The following is a 22261-nucleotide window of genomic DNA, read 5'->3' as shown; positions in this document are numbered from 1 at the left end:
GTGGGACGACCGTGCTGACAGCCACCCCGATCAGGTTTAAGCCAAATAAGCCAGCTTTGACCGAATATACATGCAAATCGAATATTCTAGAAATATGTGTGATAGTGTAAGAGATTGATAACGCTGAAAAAAAAAACTAAGCGGATGTCAAAAATAAAATAAAGAAAAAAAGAGTCTTTTGTAAGACACGAGAATGAGTAAAGACGCATTTATAAATTACTGCGAAACTTCACCAGATTATTGAAGACCTTCAATTTTAGATTAAATCCTTCAAAAACATTAAAATATGGGATAAATTGTTTTCAGCGGTAAACTTAATTCTTACCTTTCTTTCGTCATTAAAAATATTTGCTAGCTACTTTTCTCCTTTATGAATTTTTCCCACGGTGTTCGTAATTTGTTAAGAAATATGAAACTAAAGATTCGTATTATCATCTCTTTCTCAACTGAGGTAATCAAAGCAAAATGCTATTTTCATAAGTTTTTGTAATTTTATCAAAATAAAAACATAAAAGTTTATACTGTAATGTTCTTGTTAGATTTTCTAGTATCAATATTCGCGAAACTTTGGATTTTTCGAATAAGAATTCTAAAATACTGACTCTTGCTAGGAACCAAGATAAAATGAAAACGTAAAAGAACGAATTTTCCTTTTCTCTAAAGACCAGTATTTTTAAATGAAGCTGTTACTACTTTAATCCTATGAGACGTTGGAATAACATGACGTCTACTCGTAATGCAAATTATTTCACAGAATATAGAACGATCGACAAAGTGAGAGATGCTTGAGTATATGCTAGGTTTAACACTAAAACTCATCTCTCTCTCTCTCTCTCTCTCTCTCTCTCTCTCTCTCTATCTCTCTCTATCTGTCTAAAAATTCTCACCTGGGAGGCATTGGCCGTGTTCGCTGTTGCACTCTGATCTGCTGTTCCCTGCAGATTTTCTGGTTCGTGAGACAACTACCGTCCCGATGGACAGGACCAGAGTGTTGCTGTTGTTGTTGCTGTTGAGCAAAATGCACGTTATTCTGTTGTGAGATCGTCAACTGTGCGAGATACTCTTCAAGCTCACGACGTGTTCGGATAACTGACGAAGATGGCGTCGTTGATGATGAATTTGTTGTGGAGTCAGACCAAGGGGGTGGGGGCGTGTGAGAACGCGATATCATCTCGTATTTGTGATGCAGGTATTCCTCGTATGTAGGCAGCAAACCGGACTACGAATTAATATTAATTAAATCAGTTAATTGTTAGGAATTCCAATGTAAAATATAAATACTTTTAGGAAGAAATATTCGTATTTTTTTTAATTTTATCTATATTTTAAACATTTATATAAGATTAATTAAAAGTTATTTTGAATAAACTTTTCGGTATTTCATTTATTTTAAAACGTTTTCTTTTGAACTTCGAGGATTCGCATTTTTTAATCTTATTTATTTCGATTCATATATTATAACATCCTTCAAGAAGAGTTTTATGATGATTATATCAACATTTTATGTTATCAATTTTTTTTCCAGATCACTTTGTGTATAATAAAAAAATTTTTTTTTAAATAAATTTGTAATTTTTTATACGTCGAAAATAATATTAATTATATTAACCATCGAATTAGTCTTACAATCAGGATCAAAAAGATAGGTGTAAAAAATTATACATTCATCTTGTTACGTTTTTTGATATAATATATGGTTAATCAGTTTCTAAAATTTAGAATTGTAGTACACGAAGGATAAAGTATTATAATAAAGAATTAAACTGTTTACCCTTTACACAGATGCGGTGTTATCTTAATTAAGATTTTTATCAATGATAAACGAACAATGCTCAGAAAAAGAACACCAGGAAGTGGAACTTGGAAAAGGTCAGAAAGAAAGATAAGAAACCGAAAAACGTCCCTTATATTTTCTTTGTAAAAAAAGCTATTTTGTTACATTTTTTATAATAGCTTCAGGATATATAAATTTGTACAAATTAAAATACGAAAATTTAATAACTTTGTTACATTTTAACGTGTTGCACAAACACACATAAATGAATGGGATATAAATAATTAAATATTATACGAAAATATATTAATCAAATAATTTTGTATCATAAGTTTTATTGATAAAATATAACTATCTCAACGTTTGATAAAGTTTTAAGATCAGGTCTTTCATATTAGATAGACCTTATTGTATTACATATATACAGAGAAAATTGAATGGAAAAGAACACAAAAAACACTTGAACCCATTACTCTTATGTAACCAACCTTTGTTTATAATAAAAACAACTGTAACAGAAGTTCTTTCAGTCATAAAAACAAAAGGAAATGTCGTTAGTAAATAAACGTTTTTTTTCCTAGAAGAAGTGTATCGTAAATGAACTTTTACCTTTCTTTGTTAATTTCTTTGTTAAATTATCAAAATTAAAATATTGAATTATTCAAATATTATAGAAAATTCATGAATACGTTGATAAGCTTTGAAATTACATGTTCAAAGTGCTTGAAGACTTGAAGACTTAATGTATATTGTAGAAGTTGTTAACATAGTTTAGGAAGATACTTGTAACATTTACTAACTACGAGAACACAATTCCTGTAGTTGCGGTTAACGTAAGTCAAAACCCATTGTGGTTTCATTCGACCAGACATTGCGATTTCCGGGGTTTCATTTCTAACTGTATCCTAGAAGATGGGCCATTTACGAAACAAAACTCTAATTGGTAGAGCGTTAATGATCATTACTCAGTCGTTAGGTTGGCCGCGCTAGTTATCGAGCAAAGAAAAAAACAAAGGAATCATAAATTAATTTCGTCCTGTCCAGGATCGAATCAAGAATACATTGCGCCCCAGGCTTGTGTGAAGTTTATTTATTATTTATTTATTATTATTTAATTTTTTATTTAATTATATCAAAATTTATTATATCTAACACAAAATTATAAAAACTATAAACGACAATCAATTGCAATAAAACTTTTCAGATAAAGCATTAGAAAATTAATATTGTAAAATCCTTGTTTGTACTAACAATGTCTCGTTTTTCTGTTTTATTTTAATATGATTACTTTTTTTTTACGATGTAAGAAATTCAAAGCTATTACGCTTTTACTTTATAAAGCTAGATACAGTCCTGATCCAGTATTTTTTATATACTTCTACATACTTTATTACAATGGAAACATTTTAACTACGTTAAGAAATCATTATATACAAAATGATTCACATTTGCATGCCATTAGAATGATTTTTTAATTGTTTAATATATCCGAAAATGTTTTAAATAAACGTAATATGGTATTTAAAAAGCCACGAAAATTTAACAATTCATTTTTTGTCATTTTGCATTTTTAAGATATGCTTGTCTATGCAATAGTTTACCATTTAGATTGCATATTAGATGAATCATCCTGTATATATAATTTTCACTTCGTAAAAAATTTTAATCAGAAATATTATAATAATAAAGACGTAATAAATTTCTAACGATAATTGAAATAATTAATGGATCTTTCGTGAATATTAAAAAGATTCTTAACGTTTTTCAGTCTGCTGAAATAAACCACAAGAATTTTCCTCAAAACTTCGTTCTTTTTACGGAACAAGATAATCCTCCATCTTTCATCAAAACGGGAATATTTCTAAGGAATAACTTCAGACAGAAGCACCTTAATTGTACCGCTAGTTTAATTTTGAACTCAAACTTCGAAGATAATTTCGCAAAATTCATTAAATTCTCATGAAACGATATCCGTTTGTTTCTTACAACGAAAGTGACTCATTCAATATTACACAATAACCTTTGCTTAACGGGTTAACTAAAAAGCAAAGAAAATACATTTATGGTCGATTAGGAAACTGATTTTTTTTTTCTTTTTTTATTAACTCCATACATCTTTAGAATTTGTCCGTAGACATTATGTAAATTGTTATATAAGTAAAAAAAGATAGTACGTGAACGGTTTCTCCAATGAAATAGGGTCGCTATTGTCATTTATTTCGGTTAGATTTAATTTTTTACTAGGTCTCCTGGGTGGATTCTTTTGAGCCTTCTAGGGATATATTGGTTGTAGTTATCGTTGGCTAGCGGGTTTAAGTGCGTATCAATTCTTATTTTGTATCTGCCGGTTGCCTTGGTTATTTCTTCTTCCTTATCTCTTCGTTACAGACGTACCATGGAGCATTCACGATTGTGCATAGGGTTATGGATTGTTGAGCTTCGAGCTTGTCAATGTGACTTTTCGCTACTATACCCCATAGCGGTATTCCATAGGTCCACATATTGGTTTTATTATTGTTTTGTAGATTATTATTTTGTTCTCTATACTAATTTTCGATTTTTTACCAGTTGGCCAAGCCATTTGTCACCATTTTAGACGAATTTGTTCAATTTTGGCATTTCCATTATTTGTTGTTAAAAAGCGTATTTATTAATAGTTGTAGCATTGTGGTAATTTATTTCATTTGTTGTTTTAGAATAGAATTTTGCTCCAATATTATTTAAGTTATGATTTCGGTGTATTTTATTAATTGTTTCGATAGTTCTTTAGTGTCCGATGTCTCCTCTGTGTTTAAGTCTTCTGTATTTGCATGTGCTCATTTAGTCACTTCGGCGTAGCTTCTTTTTGATGTAGTGTGTTCGAATATTGGTATTTCATCTTTGCTGGCATTTTCGTTAGGTTTATTGTAGTGGCTTTCCTTATCAATATCGTCTAGGGTAGATTTTTCCAATACTTTTTTCCTTAGCGTTGGAAATAATTTTGGTTGTAGTAGTTTCCTTGCCTGTCATCCTTTATAATTTGCTGAGTGGTTACCGTTGCAATTTATATACTTGACGTTTTCAATTTTGCCCTCTTGAGGACAGAGTGTTGTTAGATGTTTTTGTGTACATTTGACACAGGCAGGATTTCGATTGCAATAATTTTTTGTGTGTCCATAAGCTTGGCATCGTATGCATTGTGGTATGTCTCTTTTTGTTTTAGGTGGTTCAACTTTAATTATTGTATTCTCAGCAGAGTATTAATTTCATATATGTTTTTTTTATTTTCTTGAGGAGCCAGTTTGGTAAAAAATAAAGGTAGCGGCTATTTAGTATCGAATTTTGTTATGCTATTTATTGATCTTACCTTGTGACCAAATTTATCTAATTCATTTGTTATTTTAACTGTATTTGACTTAAGATGAAATCCTTGAATAACGATTTTATAGCTCTTTTGATTTTTTTCTTGATACGTGTGGTATTCCGCGTCTTTAGTTTTTAGTGCATTTATTACCTTTCTGAACGTATCTGGTGTAGTAGTTTGTACTTTCACTTGATTATCTTTTTTTTTTAAGTTGTTTTATTACATAATTATTTTGTCCAGCTATTTCATCCAGTAACTCGAGCAGAGGGTCGATGATTTTCGCGTCGRTGTATATTGGTGGTGGTTTTACTGCTTTTTTTTCTTCTAATTTTCCTGTAGTGTTTTGTGGTTCTGTTGAATCGTCGAGTAGATCATAAGAGTTACTTAGGGATATGTCTTGAAGCCATTTTGTTGGAAATGGTGCGGAAGAATTATTATTGGTTTTTTTTTGTTCACTTATCTTGCGTTTTTTTGAATTTTGTAGTTTGGTTGATTTAGCAGGAATCCAGTTTTGCGAATCTTCTGATTCTGTATCCATCTCACTTTCCATACACGAGTTTCTATTATTGATTTTGATTATTCTCTTTTGTGTACAAGCAAGGTTAGAGAATTGTTTTGTTTTCATCGACGGTTGATTTGTTTTGGTATTAGCTCTTGTTCGAATAATGTAGCTCCTGCCATTATTAACTATTTTACGAAGTGGGATATTATTAATTTCCATGGTCAGAGCGTTTTTCCATAGGCTTGAACACGCGGTTACCTGCGAGGATGCATAGTGTTACCTCACTAGGACACTGGTCACTTAACCCTTTTATCTGTGATGTAAACCTAACGTACGTTACACTGTATCTCAAAGTATTTATTATTTAAGTACTTGTTTTCTCGGGAGCGGTAGATAACACGTCCGTATTTACTAACGATTACCGGAGAACAACAAAATGGTAAACTTAATGCATTGATGTCTGTTCGTTTCTAAAATATATAATAGTCATTTTTCTTTCTTATGAATTTTTCCCACAACATGGAAAAGTTTTTAACCTTTTAGATACGGCAGAACTCTGCGTGTGGCTATTTCTCTGGACGGCAGGGTCTGACGCGAACAACGTATAATTGATATAACACTGCAAAGTGGCGGGCAATTCCGTTCTGTGCACGAGAACATTCAAATGAAGTATTTGATGATTAAGTCATAATTTTTAAAAAATATATATATTTCACATACTTTAACTGTAACATTCCACTTTAATAACTAATAATATAATTGATTATGATAGATTTTGAAACATGGTACAATACATAAACCTACGTCACAATTTTCACATTGATAACGAGATCTTCGCCTTGTATCGTTTTTGGAACAAACTATACAATTTCGTAACATTTTTATAGAATTTTTAGATTTACAGTAGGATGGAAAATGTTTCTCAGTTAGTCTAAACGATTAGTCCACGGTATATCTATTGCAGCTAATGTTACTGTTCATATCCCCGTATTTTCTCGAAATTTATTTTTGTAGTGTAAGATAAAACGTTCGCATTATTACGTTTTTTGTTTGAAACCGCGCGTCGTTCAAAGAGATGACATACACGAAAGCCACWWTAGTRGCGYGTCGTCCTRAAAAATGATATCCGCGAAAGCCACTATAGTGGCGTGTAGTATCTAAAAGGTTAAATGACTATTTGAGTAATGTTTAGAACTTTCGAAAACTTACAAATTATTTGAGCTAGATTTTTATCGAGCTATTCTTACAGTTCAACATCTTCAAATTTTTTCAGTCTAATTAGAAAATAATTTTTTACGAAGTCGTTTCATTTTCAAGAAACTAAATATTTCATAACTAGTAATGCAGAGAACTTAATACGGTTACGTTAGTTGAATTATACGACGGGCGTGTGAGGTAGAGTGAATATTTTTCTTTTTTTTTTCTATTTGTAATTCGAGTCTCGTTCTTTGAGTTTTCTCTTAATACTTGCTTATTAGCCTCGTTAAATTCAATCTTCGTTAAATTTTTTTATTCGTTTGCTAAGAGAAGTCCAACCTAAGTAATCAAAGAAAAAATAATAATCAAAAGATAGAGTTCAGACTATTTATCGTTCGGATTAAGTAAACTCGAGAAGATCAATTAATTAATAATTTTTTATTTAATTAATTGAGAAAATATCTTTCCCTGTACTTTCGTCGTATATTCGTCTGAATAAATTTAAAAAAAAGGGTGAAAAGGGAAAATAAGCGTGGGTAAATAAAGCCGGGTTTTAACTTTCGAATAGCATAGATAAAAAATTCATATAAATTATGATACTTTAAAAATGTTATTGTATGATTTTATTTAACGGTAATACTATTATATAATGCATGAATAATATAAAAAAAAATTAACATTGAATACAAACAATGTATGTATTTATGGCGAAAACATAGGTTTATCTTGAAAATAACTACTAAAAATTGACATTTATGAAAAATAAAGCTTTTCCTCTGATGCTTTTTTTTTGAAACTATTTAAATTCTATTTAAAAATATTTTTCATGCATTTATCACAGATAGAGCAGATATTTAAATGACCTATTGTAAGCAAAACACTCTGTATATGAGATAAAAATTCATGGTTAGATACGTATATATATATGAAAGTACAATTCTATAGTTTTACTGATTAATAGGCATTTTGTATTTACCTAGTATGATTTAATTTTTTTATTGAGATATGTTTTATAGTTCAAATATAGTTTTTCTGCTTTATATTCCAGTTTTAATTTGAACAAGAAATCAGAGGGATTTGCTTTTGTCTCTTGATTAATTTAAAGGTAAATAATAAAATTCGACAATATAGAATAATGAAAATATAATATGAACAAACATCGACAGTACCAATTTAACCTTTTACAATAGAGTATTACGTAACCACAATTAAATAAAAGATAATTAATTAAAAATCGGCGTAAAATAAAAAATAATAAATACCGCAATTATATTGGTATCATCCTAATGGTTTATCGATTAGTATTACAGATATCTAATTTATTTTAATGTGAAACGAAGGATTGGATTTAAAAGTAGCACGCATTCGAACGTAAATGATTAAAATCGCGAAATTGCAAAGCAATGAATTAAAATGCAAATTAATCTTACGATTAACTGAGTAGTTAATTTTCAGCAATAGTTTTGCGAAGCATAAACTTTTTCGGGCTTTTGGTCTTGTCTCCATTCCTGACGTAGCTTAAAATTCATTTTAAATTAAATATTTTCACGAGACTCCGTCCGAGTTTCATTCTCCACGAAATCTAACCAAAACGTCGAGCATCATTGGATAGTTACTCAAAAACTTTTCGAGGTTTAACAATCTCTCCATAATCGGATCATTCCAAAATACACTAAAGTTTCGGATATCCGAAACTTTCATCTCTGAATCACTTTTCGAATGAATTTATTCACCTCACGCATCATCTCTTATGTTACAAGTAAGATAACTTACGTAATTTAAAACGTACGACAAATTTCAGCAATATTTTTTTGATTTGTCACCTTTTCTTCATATATAGGGTCTCCTTTAACTTCAGCAACAAGAGATCAAAACGTAATTCTACATAAAAAAAAAACTAACATAAGTCGAAAATATAGAATAAAATTTTTTTCATATAAGACTTTATTTTGAAAAAAAAATGAATTTGAAAATTTCATTGATTTATTTCTACTATCTGTTCTAAGACTTCTGACAAGCACTGTATATTATATTAATTTCTAAAAATAAATTTATTTTAATTCCAAATATATTTATAGAATATTCCAAAAATCGCGCCTTACTGAGCAAAAGAAAAACTAGAAATTTTTGTTGGCATACATTTGGAATGATAGAACAATTATGTGTTTATACAAAACATTAACTGGAGAGTCATATCTTTAAATGAGAAATAAAATATTGTAATTTTAATCATAAATCAATATTGTGTATGTGTGTGTGTGTGTGTGTGTGATATCCTGTTTTTTTTTCTCGATAATACAATTTTTGGGACACTCAGTATATATATTATATATTTATTAATTTTATATAATTATTATTTATTAATTCATAAGAGAGTGTATGTATACATATTGTAGATTTTATTTAAATCATTTTTTAATTAATCATCCGAATTTTTAACATAACTATAAAAAAATGTATTTAACTTGAAACCAAAAAAAACAATATTTAAATAAAAATTAATAATTAATTAAAACTGATGAAAGAGAGGTATTCTTTTGACGATATTCTTCCTTTGCGATTATACAGTTTGCTATGGTTTTATTACTAATTAAATTATTTTCCTTATTAGAAATAAGGTATGCTTTTTAAGTTCCTTTTGTATTAAACACTACAATTTTAATATATATCTAGCTAGAAGCAAATTAAATTTCTCGTTAGCGAAGACCATAAACGATCAGATTTAATTATGAACACAAAATAACAGTTAAAATATAATAATATAAGTATTAGTTGAAAAAAATTGGAATTGTTTATGACACTTTATACAAGAATTAATTTCTTATAGTCTAATGTACGAATTTTTTTATCTTTAATGCACTCGAAAACATTTCTAAAAATGTTCCGTGACATGTATTACTAACGAACCAAACGAGTACGAGGAAAATGATTTTGAAATAATTTTACACAAAATCAATTGTGTAAAAAAAAAAATCTGAGTGCATATTTTTTTAACAATGTTGTATGTATACTGAATTTAAATTAAATCAAAACTAAAAAAATATATTAACAAATCGTTTATTCTTTTCGCAACAAATGTTTTATCAATAACTGATTACATTGTCTAGTTTTGATAGGTTTAATGTAAAGAGATACATCTTTTTTAATACTTGACAGGAAATATAATCATATTCAATCATAGCCATTGTAAAATTTTTGTTTTTTATGTCTCTTTCTCTGCTTTATATCTTCATATTGAATTTATTTAAAACATAAAAAATAAAAGAAGAAAGCTGTGCTTTAATAGATATCTATTTGTGCTTTCAATATAATCCACTTCCAGTTTTCCGTATTTTTCGGATCAAAAGGATAAGGTGGAGAAAGGAAAAAACGAAAGCTAAACGGTTTCGTTATGATCTTTGATTCTTTTCTTCTTTTCATCTCGACTTTATCCTTTCATTCGTATTTATTTAGATATATCCTTTCCAAGAGCTTCGATTCTTCTTTCTACTTTTCTTATTTCCTTCTTTATCGAATATTGGATTATTGAATAGTAATTGGATTATCGTATCTTCGGTCTTATATAATGAATTGATTTACAGAAGAAACTCTCGTGGTACGAGAACGAGTAAAGATTGATTTCCAACGAAGTCTTGGCAACGACTAAAAACCTCCTTCTATGACCTTTGAATTGGAATTGCAATTAGGTTAAGTTAGGTTTTCCTCCTCAAAGTGAATGCTAAGATCCTGGAATATTAATAGTACTTGATATGTATCGCAATGGTATCAGAAAATATGATAATTAGTCTTATATCGAGGATTTTTAACAGTTCTTTCCTACAAATTGAAGAACTCGATAATAATGAAAAAGATTAATTATTGGGTGCAATATAATCAAATTATTTATTGTTTCCTTTGAGATTTTCTTTAATTACTTATTTATACAGGGTGATTCAAATAAACTTTAACAAACAGTTTCTTTTCGAAAATTCAGAAACATAACCAAAAAATAGGATTAGGATATTTTTGTTTTAAGTTTAAGGTGATATTTATTTTCTAATGTTTATAACTAAATAGCATTTATTTAAATTTTGTTTTTAACAACGCGCTTTTTCTGTACCACTTTAACAGGATGACTCTGATTATTTATTATCTGTTTTGACAAATTTTTTTCTATTTTAAAGAAGAAAAAATAACAGAAATTAAATTTTCTCTTTAATGTATCTTGTTACAAGAACATTAGTCAAAGGTTTTTAGACATGTTGGAAAAAACTTGTTGCTGTATGATCACTAAAGTCAAGAAACGATATTTGTATGGGGGACCCCTTTCGAAAAACTGTGTACTGTTGACTCCAGAAAAACGTTAAAAGACGCAACCTCTTTGGAGATGTCAGCTTTATGTGGAAAGGTTTTCGTAGAAAATTTACTTGAACTCGTAAAAAGAAGAATAATATTAATGATAGTAATAGTAGTATTACAAGAATAATAGTTTTGGAAAAGTTCATTCTTGAAATACGTATAACAATACAATAATTAAATATTTTATACGATCTAAATTAATATTATAATAAAGCAGAAAATTTTATTATACTTATCATTGTCATAATAAATTCAAACAACTATTTTGTATTTAAGCTTTCGTTTAATCAATAATCAACTTCAATAATCAACGTTTAACTCTACAATTGTTATTATTTTTATTCAATAGTATTGCATAATAATAATAACAAATTTTTACTTTTTCTTACATTACAATGTATAAAATTGCTCGAATAGAAGACAAAAGAGGAAGGAATTAAATATATTTATTTTAAAAATTAAGAATAAATATAGAAACAAATGCGGAAAATCAATTACGTAGTCGCACAATTTATTGCAGAAAGTTCGAAATTAGTTGCATTAATTACCATATTATCCTTCGACATATTAAAATAATTTTCTGTTGATTAAAAAAGTCTGCCGACAGTTCATATACTCATATTTATACTATAACCGGTTAAATGTTTAGTTTCTAACAAAAGTTAAATGTTATGTAATTAAATGCAATTTTTTCTATTTTAGAGAAGAAAAAAAAACAGAAATTAAATTTTCTCTTTAATGTATCTTGTTACAAGAACATTAATTTGATACTTAATTAAATAACATTTAAAATAATAAAGACATTATTTAAAAAATAATAAAACAATATTTACACAATTATAATTTTTAAGTAAAGTTAAATAAAAAAATAAACAATGTCATTAAATGCAAAATTTTAATACTGAAAGTTTACGTTTACCTATTCAATAAATAAAGAATTTTGTAGATAATAAAAAAAAAATGTTAATAATTATAATTCTAAGATAAACATAAATGAAAAAAAGGAATAATATTGAATGCAGAATTATTATTCCAAGTGTAAAACCGGTTATTTGACTGGTCGAAGTATGTTAGCATTAAATCGAATGACGAAGCGATGCGCTCAATTAAACAATTATCTTTTCCGACAACCCGGTTAGGTTGTTGTATAAACGTATTTTAAAATCAAGGCTCCGGAAAGGAGTAAATTACACACTCGATTTCTCGCGGTATCTGTTTCTACCGTTTATGCTATCGATCTTGACAGATTAACTTTCAACTCTTTAGTTGCATTTAAAAGACTTCGTTCTACATCAATGATCTGTTAGATTTGTGTTTTATTCTTTTTCTATGCATTTTTTAAATTTTCTCTCTATCCGTTTTTGTTTCTCCTTTCCTTTTTTCCTCACGAACGAACAATCTAGTTCGTTTGTAGCGTTGCTAATGAAATAAATTTGTGAATAAGTTTTCGATTTCTGGAATTAATTTATTGAAGAATTGTTAATTGAAAAATATAAAGTTTCTGTTTCTACGAAATTCGTAATAAATCGATATTTTAAAAGTAATTAAAAGAAAGAAAAATCTATTCGAGAGAAATAAATAACTATGAATCTACAAAGTTCGTCAAAGAAACGTATCCACGTTACAGAAAGAGCAAAATGTGTATTAATTGTTTTAATATTAAATTTGTTCAGATATCACAAGATTCATAAAAATTATCTTTGACCTTTACAATTACAATAGTTGTTCAGAGTCGTGGTTATTAGCTTCCAGACATTTATGCGTAAGGCGAACTATTGTTTGAACAATGTTGGCCAAAGTGTCCAGTGGGATTGCTACACATGCATTTTCAATTTAATCTCAAAGGGCTGCCAGTGTAGTCGGTTTTCTGCTATACGCGTCATCTCATAGAATCCCCCATAGATAATAGTCTACAGGTGGTAAATTAGGAGAACGTGCGAGAAACTTAACTGTACCTCTTCTTCCTAGCCAGTGTTTTTACCAATTCTCATTAAGATATGTTCGCACATGTTTGTTTTGTAGTATGATGGTAATAATAGATAATGCATATTATTATTTATTATTTTTTGGCACTATTGTAGTTGTTATTTCTTGATACTAGAGGACATGAATAAAATATGTAAGACTTCTTTTTGTAAACTTAGTATATAAAGGGTGTCTTAGATTTTAATGCTCACACTTTGTCAGTATATTTTATTACGCTAAATATGAAATGAATGTTATGTAAATATAAGTCACATAGAGTTTTGTTAAAAAGTTGTAACAAAAATACAGAATACAGGTAATAGTAATAGTAACCAACTTGTTGTTACTATGAGTATTAACTCGAATAGATTTACTACTTGACACATTGTCACTTCTAGATTTAATTAATATTACATTTTAATATATTTACCGTTCTTGACAATACATAATTGACAGCGATCAAAAATCGAATTTTATAATACCTATTACTAGACAAAAATTGCTTTCAATCTAAGGAGATCTCAGAAAGGTACTAAACACAGCTTTATTCCTGATTTATTTGAACCAATGTTCATAGTAACAGCAAGTCGATTACTATTACTATTATTAATTATATTCTGAATTGAAATATTAACAAAATTAGAACATTTAAATCTAAGATATCCTGCATAAATAATTTCTAATGGATTTTCTGTAGATTTCAATTTTATTTTATACTTTAAACGATTCTCACCTACAGTTAAATTTTATTTCTTTTAATGAACCATCATAAACGATAACTTATCGGCAAGCTTTTCATTTACTTTTCTAAAGGTACGTATTTATCGAATACAGACATATCAAAGTGAGATGTGAACAAGAAAAGCAAACCAATTATGAAAGAAAAAAGTTACAAACAACCATGACGACTTCAATGTCAATGAAATTTCTCTTGACCTTTAGTAACAAAACGACTCTTAAGGTCAAAGATGTGATAAAAGACGACGAAAAAAAAGATAAAAAGCGATCCCTTAAGGCTATCGCTTGGTAAAGTTCTTTTTATTATCGAGAGCAGATTAGAAAGGTTGAATCAAGTACAGTCGCTCCCAAAAATATTTTAGCAATAGTATAATTTTGAGTATTGTATAATATACAATAAACAAACAAAAGTGTACTATTTTGTATTGAATACAATTTTTTAATTATTAAAAATATGTAAATAATTTTTATTTTCTACCAATGATTGTTTCAATAATTACAGAAATTACGGATAATTCAAAAGTCATAAATATTCGGAAAATAATATAATTTTAAGAGCATTGTGTTCTATTTATTAAATTAATATAAAATAAACAAGAAATGTGGTTTTCAGTTTCTATTTAACAAAAAAATTGAACATTTTTATTTTTTTACAATTAATTATTTATATTATCAAAGAAATACGACATTAAAGTTAGTTAGAAAGTAACTTAAAATATAAAATATATAATAGCAATAAGTGTATTTCAGAAAATTTTAATTTCCAGAATGTGAAAGAAATAATATATGTATTATAGAAGCGATATTAAAAAATAATTAAGAACATTAATTAATTTAAAATAATTAATAATATTAATTAATGTTTTTCCATTGGAATAAAGGAAATATTACTTTGTCAAACTGCTAATTTATTGAGAATTATTAAAAATACTATTTCAAACTTATTTTTCTCGAAAACAAATCCTTTAGCATAACAAGATTACTAATTATATGAAAAAAATGTTATTCTACATTTTCGATTTTGTTTTTCATATAGAATCCCTTCTCCTTGTTGGTTTGTATCTCCAATTATTACACACTCTGTATATATGATTATTTTATAAAACACTTTAGATTAGTATTATTTTTTTCGATTTGATCAGTATTTTTATTAATAATTAGCAAATATTTTATAGTTAAAAAAAATAAAAAATAATAAATGATAATTTTACAGTTCGAATAAAAATGTAAAATACTATCACAGACACATTTCTTATTTTTTGTACATTACGCTATAATTAATATATACGGTGAGTCAAAATTAACCAAACATTTAAATGTTTCTGTTGGATTTGAAATTACAAAGTATCAAAATGGTTTCGAAAGACGCACATGGTCATTGTAACATCGTGTTTTTTAATGTCATTTGTTTAAGTGTTCTTTTTGGGTCATTAACGATTTTTTAAATGGAATTTCATTTTTTTTCCTATGCGTTATTATACCAAACACTTAAACAAGATCAACAGTGTACAATATAACCTTCAAACAATCATTAACCCATAAATATGAAATAAATAAAATTCAGCTTGTAAAAGGTTTATTTGTTGCATTTATGTTATGCTAAATGTTCAAAATGATTCCCTTGAGCTGCGATACATTTATTTATTCTAATAAAATAAGGTTCTAATGTTTTATAATTCATTTCAGAGGAAATTAGCTCATAATGTCTGATGATTCTTTCTTCAATGTCTTACGCAGTGATTGATTTTCCCGATAAACTTTGTTTTTCAGGTACCTTAACAGATAAAAATCAAAGTAATTTAAGATTTAGTTAGCAAGCTGGTTATTATATGGCTCTGTTACGTCTACCTCTTGACTTAAAAACCATCTAAAAAAATGACATAAAAACACATGTTGTTATGATGATCATGTGCGTTCTTCGAAATCATTTTGATTTTGATGTAGACATAATTTGTAATTTTAAATTTAAGAAAGATATTCAAGTGTACGGTCAATTGTGACTCACCCTGTATAAATTACAATAGTCGATGTAATACTAATGTCTTAATATTTTTGTGACCGACTATATATTTAGAAAAAAAAAGGGAGATCGAAATCGTATGAAATTAATTTCATTAGAGCTGTAATCGATGAAAGAACCCGCATTATATTTTTTGATGCGAAGCACTTAACGTAAAAGATGAAGAAAATAAAAAAAGAAAAACTATGATTATCCTAAGTAATTATAGTAATTAAGAAAATAGATGGAATGATAATAAAAACTATTTGTATTCTAGCTTAAATGATAAATTAAAGTAGAAAAAGCATGTAAGAAACTTTTTTCGAAGAGACTTTTTCACATAGAATGTAATTTTATTTAAATAAAAAAATCATTATAATAATAGCTTGTAAAATTGACGTTCGTATGGAAAGGGATTATTTAACAAAGAAAATATTTTTAATCAGAGAAATATGTTTGGACGTATATTATATCGAAGAAATATTAACGATCTTCTTTTAGAATATATCGATTGAGAAGAAAAAATATATTTCGATATTTAGGAAAAAAGAAATACGTTGAGTAATGATTCCGATTCGTGGAGAATCTAGGAAATTAGAACTCACGGGAAAGTTTGAATTTCATGGTTTAATGGCGATGCAATGCGAGATTAAACCGAAACGATCGAATACGAAATAAAAAAGCTGGAAGGTAATGAAAAAAGAAAAAACAAGAAAACGGTACAAGGATACCAGTGTGTAGGAAAAAAACTGTAGAGTGATTAGGAATGTTATACCTAACGGTATCTATACAGGGTAGTAAAAAACAACGTGGTATAATATTTTATATGCTATTGTTTGTGTTTAAAAAGTATAATCTTTGTTGATATTAGTAATAATTCTTGTTTATTTTCATAATAAATCTATCTTGACAACTTTGAATTAATGTATATATTTCTAAGCAAATTCTTTTGTTTAGATTCAATATGCCGCCAAATAATTTGTTTACTAAGTCTAACGTTCTTAAATAATCAAAATTAATTCACATCGAAACAGTTGATTATAAAATTCATGTTGATAAGACATTTTTTATTTATTCTAAAAAGTACTATAAGCCATTAAAGCTCTTAAAATATTTGACCTATATTTTTATTACCCTGTATACGTAAATACAAATTCTACTAAAAAATGTATAAAAACTTTGCTCGTGGCTAAAGCATCAAGAAATAACAACTAAAACAGTGCCAAAAAATAATAAATAAGAACATACATTATCTATTATTACTGCATTACTGCACCAACAGGTACGAGCTTATTTAAATGAAAATTTGCAACGATACTGACTAGGATAAAGAAGTGCAGTTGAATTCCTCGCACGTTCTTCTGATTTACCACCTTTAGACTTTTACCTATGGGGGATTCTATGGGATGACGCATATAGCAGAAAACCGTCTACACTCTGGTATCCCTTAGAGATTAAATTGAAAATGTATATGTTGCAATCCCACTGGACACTTTGGCCAACATTGTTCAAACAGTAGTTCGCCTTACACATAAATATCTGGAAGCTACTAGGAACCACTTTAAACATCTCTTGTAACTGTAAAGGTCAGAGGTAACTTTTAACAAATATTAGATAATTATATTTTTTAATCGAATATAAAAGAAAGGAAAAAAATAAATAAACACTAATTTTAAAGTTTGAATTTTTTAAATATTTTTTCTATTTTCGGCTATTAAAATTTGACGTATATTTAATTTATTCAGTATAAATAAATACAGTAATTTCACTTGATACTTTCTGAATATTTCTATATGTATAATTTTTTCTATAAATACCGTTAAAAATTAATTAGTTAAATTATTTAAACTTTCAATTTGGGGACTAAATTTTATGTACAGTTTCCAATGTAATAAAATGCATAAGATAGATACTCGTTCTTACAATATTGTTCCGGTTTGGCAATGAAAACGAAATGCGATAACCATGCACGCTTCATTTGCTCGAAACGACATCTAAATTCTTCGGAAACTTATTTTCTTTTACTGTCTCAATTACCATTATTAAAGATATGGACAAATGTAAATATCTTTGTTTTTCAACACAGTTTTTGGCAGAGGAAAAACTTTCAAAAAGAGAATTTCAGAAGATTTTTGAGAAAGGTCGGTTTGAAGAATTATTGATTCCAAAACATTAAATAAAAATAACAAAATTTGGCAATATATTCTATTGAATTGGTTTAGGAATATTTGACATTGGAATCATTGACACTACTAAATTAATGTCAAAATGATTTATAATTAATTAATTAATAATTTAATACAAGGAAAAATAAATATTTTTTAATAATTATTTATGATTCCCATTAACTATTGTTTTAGAATAAACAACTTAATATTTAAAAATAAATACATATTAATAAACGTAATTATACTAAAAAAAAGAGTAATAAACAAAAAATAAAAAATATTGAAACGAGAAATAAATAATGGAGACTCGAATATTTTATAAATCTCAGAACTAGTTATCACACTTTGATTTTTCTTTCATTATTTATTTATTACGTATATCAATTGAATAAGTTTTTCATATATTTATTAAATAAAAACTATATATACTACAATTGGGTGGGCAACAAAGTGATTGCGGATTTTGTCGATAAACAAATCACATTTAATTCAATTTCTTGATAACAAAGATCAGAAATTTTATGGACATGGAATTATGACATGGCCAGAACGATGAAAAAAGGTCATCGACAAAAACTGACAGTACCAAATTGAATAAAGTTATATTTTTCAGCAAATATTTTGAATTTTCCTTCTTATTTAAAATGCAGAATCCCTTAGTTGCCAACCGAATAGCATAACGCTATTGTATTTTTTACTGCACATTTACACGAAATAGATAACATTGCTTTTGTAATAACGCTGAGGTCCGAATATTTTCGTTATTCATTTTATTTCTGCTATACCAATCAAAATAATAAAATACATTATTGATAAAATATGTTATTCAAAAACATTAAATCAATAAATTCATATATTTCTTTAGTCTGTATTCAATGTTGATCCAGAATAAAAAAAATACTGTTGCAAATAATCATATTATTATAGATTTTTATATTAGAGAAGCAAAAAATAAGAAAATAATGGAGATTCACTTTATTTTAATCTAACATTTTGACCACTTTACCATAATTCTAGTGCTAAATATGAAATATCATTTAATATAAGTGACTGATTACGATAGAATAATATCGAGAAAGTGTTTTTTTCAGTCTAAAAACCAGAGAACGCAAAAATGTCAACGATAAGAACGAAAACAAAGGGTGACAGTGGCAGGGATCTCTTGTTTCATACATACTTTTTGTTCTTTTTCGATGAAAATGCGATGTGCAGAAGATATTTTTAGGAAGTTGACACGATATGTTTACAGGATTTATGTTCCAGTCGGCGCCGATAAACTACACATGACCAAATGGAATAACCAAACGAATTGTAAAGAATCTCTGTTCCGAAAAAACCCTGCACCGAATTTGCTTCTAACCTTTTCATCTCATTCATCATTTTTCTTTCCCCCTTTCTCTCATACAATCACACTATCTTCCCACTTTTGTTTCTACAATCATAAAATGCCTTCTCGAATTTATAACAAGTACTGATCTACAATAACTAGGTCAGTGAATTTTCAAAATGCCTTCGTTTGAATCAAACTATTATAATATGTACTGATTATACTGCATGTTTTGTTTATAGCCCGCAAGAATATTCTATGATTAAAAGTAAGAAAAAACTACTTATTCTCTTTACTCAAAAATATTGTATACATTTTAAAAAATATTGTATACATTTTAAAAAACATTGAAAATTAACGAATGAGTTGAAACATTTAGTAATCAAGTAACCTTCGTCTTTATTCCTCTCCCTTTTACTGGTTTGAATTATTTTTTCTACGTTACTTTCTCACACATAAAATACTTTTTCAACGAGATCGTCATTTTATCGTCTCGCTGAAGTTAATAGCACACGGGTGAAATGTTGGCACAAGAACTAGTTTTTGTAACGTAACCAAGCTGTTGACTAGTAATCAAAACAATTTTAAAATAATCTGAATCTAGAATTCTTCAATTCTATACAGTCTTTGCAACATAAAGCTTTATTCAATACAATTGATATACCAATTGAGGCTGCAATATTCAACAATTTTCATGATATCAAACGAAGAAGAATATTTTACATAAACATTTTAAAATACTAAAAATTTATTCCTTAATTTTAATTTAATTTTGTTATTTAATTTCTTTATTGTACAGTACGTTTTATCCACTTTATTCTTTTTTTCTAAAATTTCTTTTTCTTGAATTAAACTGTAAAATATTCTTTTTTCCATTTTTATAGAATATTTTATCATAATTCTATGGGGAATATAATGGAGAAAAATATTAAAACTATTGTTTACGCAAGTAATATAATTGATAATTATAGACTAAACAACACACATATTCATAAATAACACATAATAAATAACATAATTATATTATATAATAGAATACTCGAAAAAGATAAAAAAAAAAGAATATTTTCCAGTTTAATTCAAGAACAAAAAAATTGTAGTAAACAAAATGTATAAAACATACTGTACAATAAAGAAATTAAGAAATACAGAAATAAAATTAAAATTAAGAGAAAAATATCTAGTATATAAGAATGTTTGTGCAAAACTTTTTTCTTTGATATCGTGGAAATTGTTGAGTATTGCTCCTCTCTCGTATGGTGCAATGTAATTTTATAAACGAGTTCTACAACTGTATAAAATTTCTTTAAAATTGGAAACTATAAATCCTGTCGATCTCATGAGTTTGCAACTCTGAAAACTAAAAGCCTTCTCTTCGATAAGTATAAAAGTAGACTTGATAAAAGAGATATCATCATACTGACAATGTTTGTAAACATATTAAGAAGCACAAAAATACTCTTCGAAATATTCAAGAGTAAGATAATGAAATCTATCGAACTTAAACTGTCTGTAGTGCACGTTTACATGAGAAATTTTCAAACTTATTTTATATGAACAAATTTTATTCTATATTCTTTTTATTTAGTTTTTCATACCGAATCAATCCCTACTCGCTTGTACTACCAATTACATGACATCCTTTATAGCAAGATATTTCATTAATCTTTCCAATGTGTACAGCTTTAATAATAATAAATGAATATACAGTAGACTATAAGGTATAACGCAAATGCCTACAGCACAAATTCCTATAACGCGCTGAAGATATTGCGACTATCTTTCTCATATAACGCGAATTCTCCTACAATGTACTACATAATCAAATATGGGAATTTACTCCAACTAAAATATAAATTTAATTGAGCATTGCATCTTACACGTCAAAGCGTAACATTAAGAGAAAGTTATATAATGATCTATGTGTAATCTCGTCTTTTGAAAAACATTACAAGCTTCTCACCGATACCAAATAAAACTAATATATCTAAATACGTTAGTGACATAAACGTTAGATACACGATGCACGGATCCAAGATCCCAAAGTTTAAGGAATATTCGGTGACGAATAGTTTAAATTTGAAACGTCCTTGAGATGGTCAGGTATAATTTACCGTCTACAAATATAAAGGCCTCATAATTTTGTAATAAAATACAAATCGTATTTATCTCATAGTCAATAATTTTGTGACGAAAAAATTCTATTTGATAGATATAAGAGTATATTATTTTAATGTAATAATAATATAATCTAGTAAGCAATATTTTTCAATGTAATTTTAAGTAATATTGTTAGTAATATATAATCGAAAGTAATATTGTTTAAGATATTAAAAAATTGCAAGATTAAATTTGTCAATTACGAGACATAAAATGAATAGAAAATCTTTTAAAAAATGTATATTTCATTACATTAATTTTTTGTTAAATAAATGAAAAAGTTTACCTGCTCCGATTTAGCGATAGAAGCGTCATATGTAGGCGGTGGTGAAGTCATCGAAGGAATAGTGTAGACAGGTAGTGATCGGTTTTGCGCATTCGTTAGACTACTTCCGGTATCATTTGCCGTCACGTTCGGCGTTTCGGGTATAGTCACGTAGAGAGCTTCGGGTATGGTTTCACGAATCGCTCCATTTAGTATGCTCGAATTTGAATCTGCAGAAAATGGTAATTAATTAGAGTAATCGATCGAAATTAACATTAAACGTACCATGATCAATCAAGTAATTGGCTTTAATCGTAAAATTAAAATTCTCCATTTATTGATTTATTTCATTCTATTTTATTTTATACACACAATTATAATTATATATATTTATTTATTATTATTCTCTCTCAAACATTTTTTATAAATTATTTACTATTTTTTATCTAAAAATTATTAAAATAATTATTAAAAGATTATTAGAA

General features: G+C 27.5%; 1 protein-coding gene across 3 annotated transcripts in view; it reads right to left on the bottom strand.

Moving 5' to 3' along the window:
- Window positions 1-22261, bottom strand: part of LOC106787875 — a 107321-nt gene that overhangs the window by 3792 nt on the left and 81268 nt on the right. For all 3 annotated transcript variants that reach the window (XM_014750606.1, XM_014750604.1, XM_014750607.1), the window contains exons 3-4: window positions 21798-22006; window positions 888-1219 (exon numbers count right to left, since the gene is read on the bottom strand). In XM_014750606.1, the coding sequence (XP_014606092.1) occupies window positions 888-1219; window positions 21798-22006 (541 nt within the window). The remainder of the gene's footprint in view (window positions 1-887; window positions 1220-21797; window positions 22007-22261) is intronic.

Source organism: Polistes canadensis, unplaced genomic scaffold, assembly GCF_001313835.1.
Source record: "Polistes canadensis isolate GaletaPanama2010 unplaced genomic scaffold, ASM131383v1 scaffold_117, whole genome shotgun sequence".
In the NCBI taxonomy this organism is placed as follows: domain Eukaryota; kingdom Metazoa; phylum Arthropoda; class Insecta; order Hymenoptera; family Vespidae; genus Polistes; species Polistes canadensis.
This window is presented reverse-complemented; position numbering and strand designations above follow the sequence as displayed.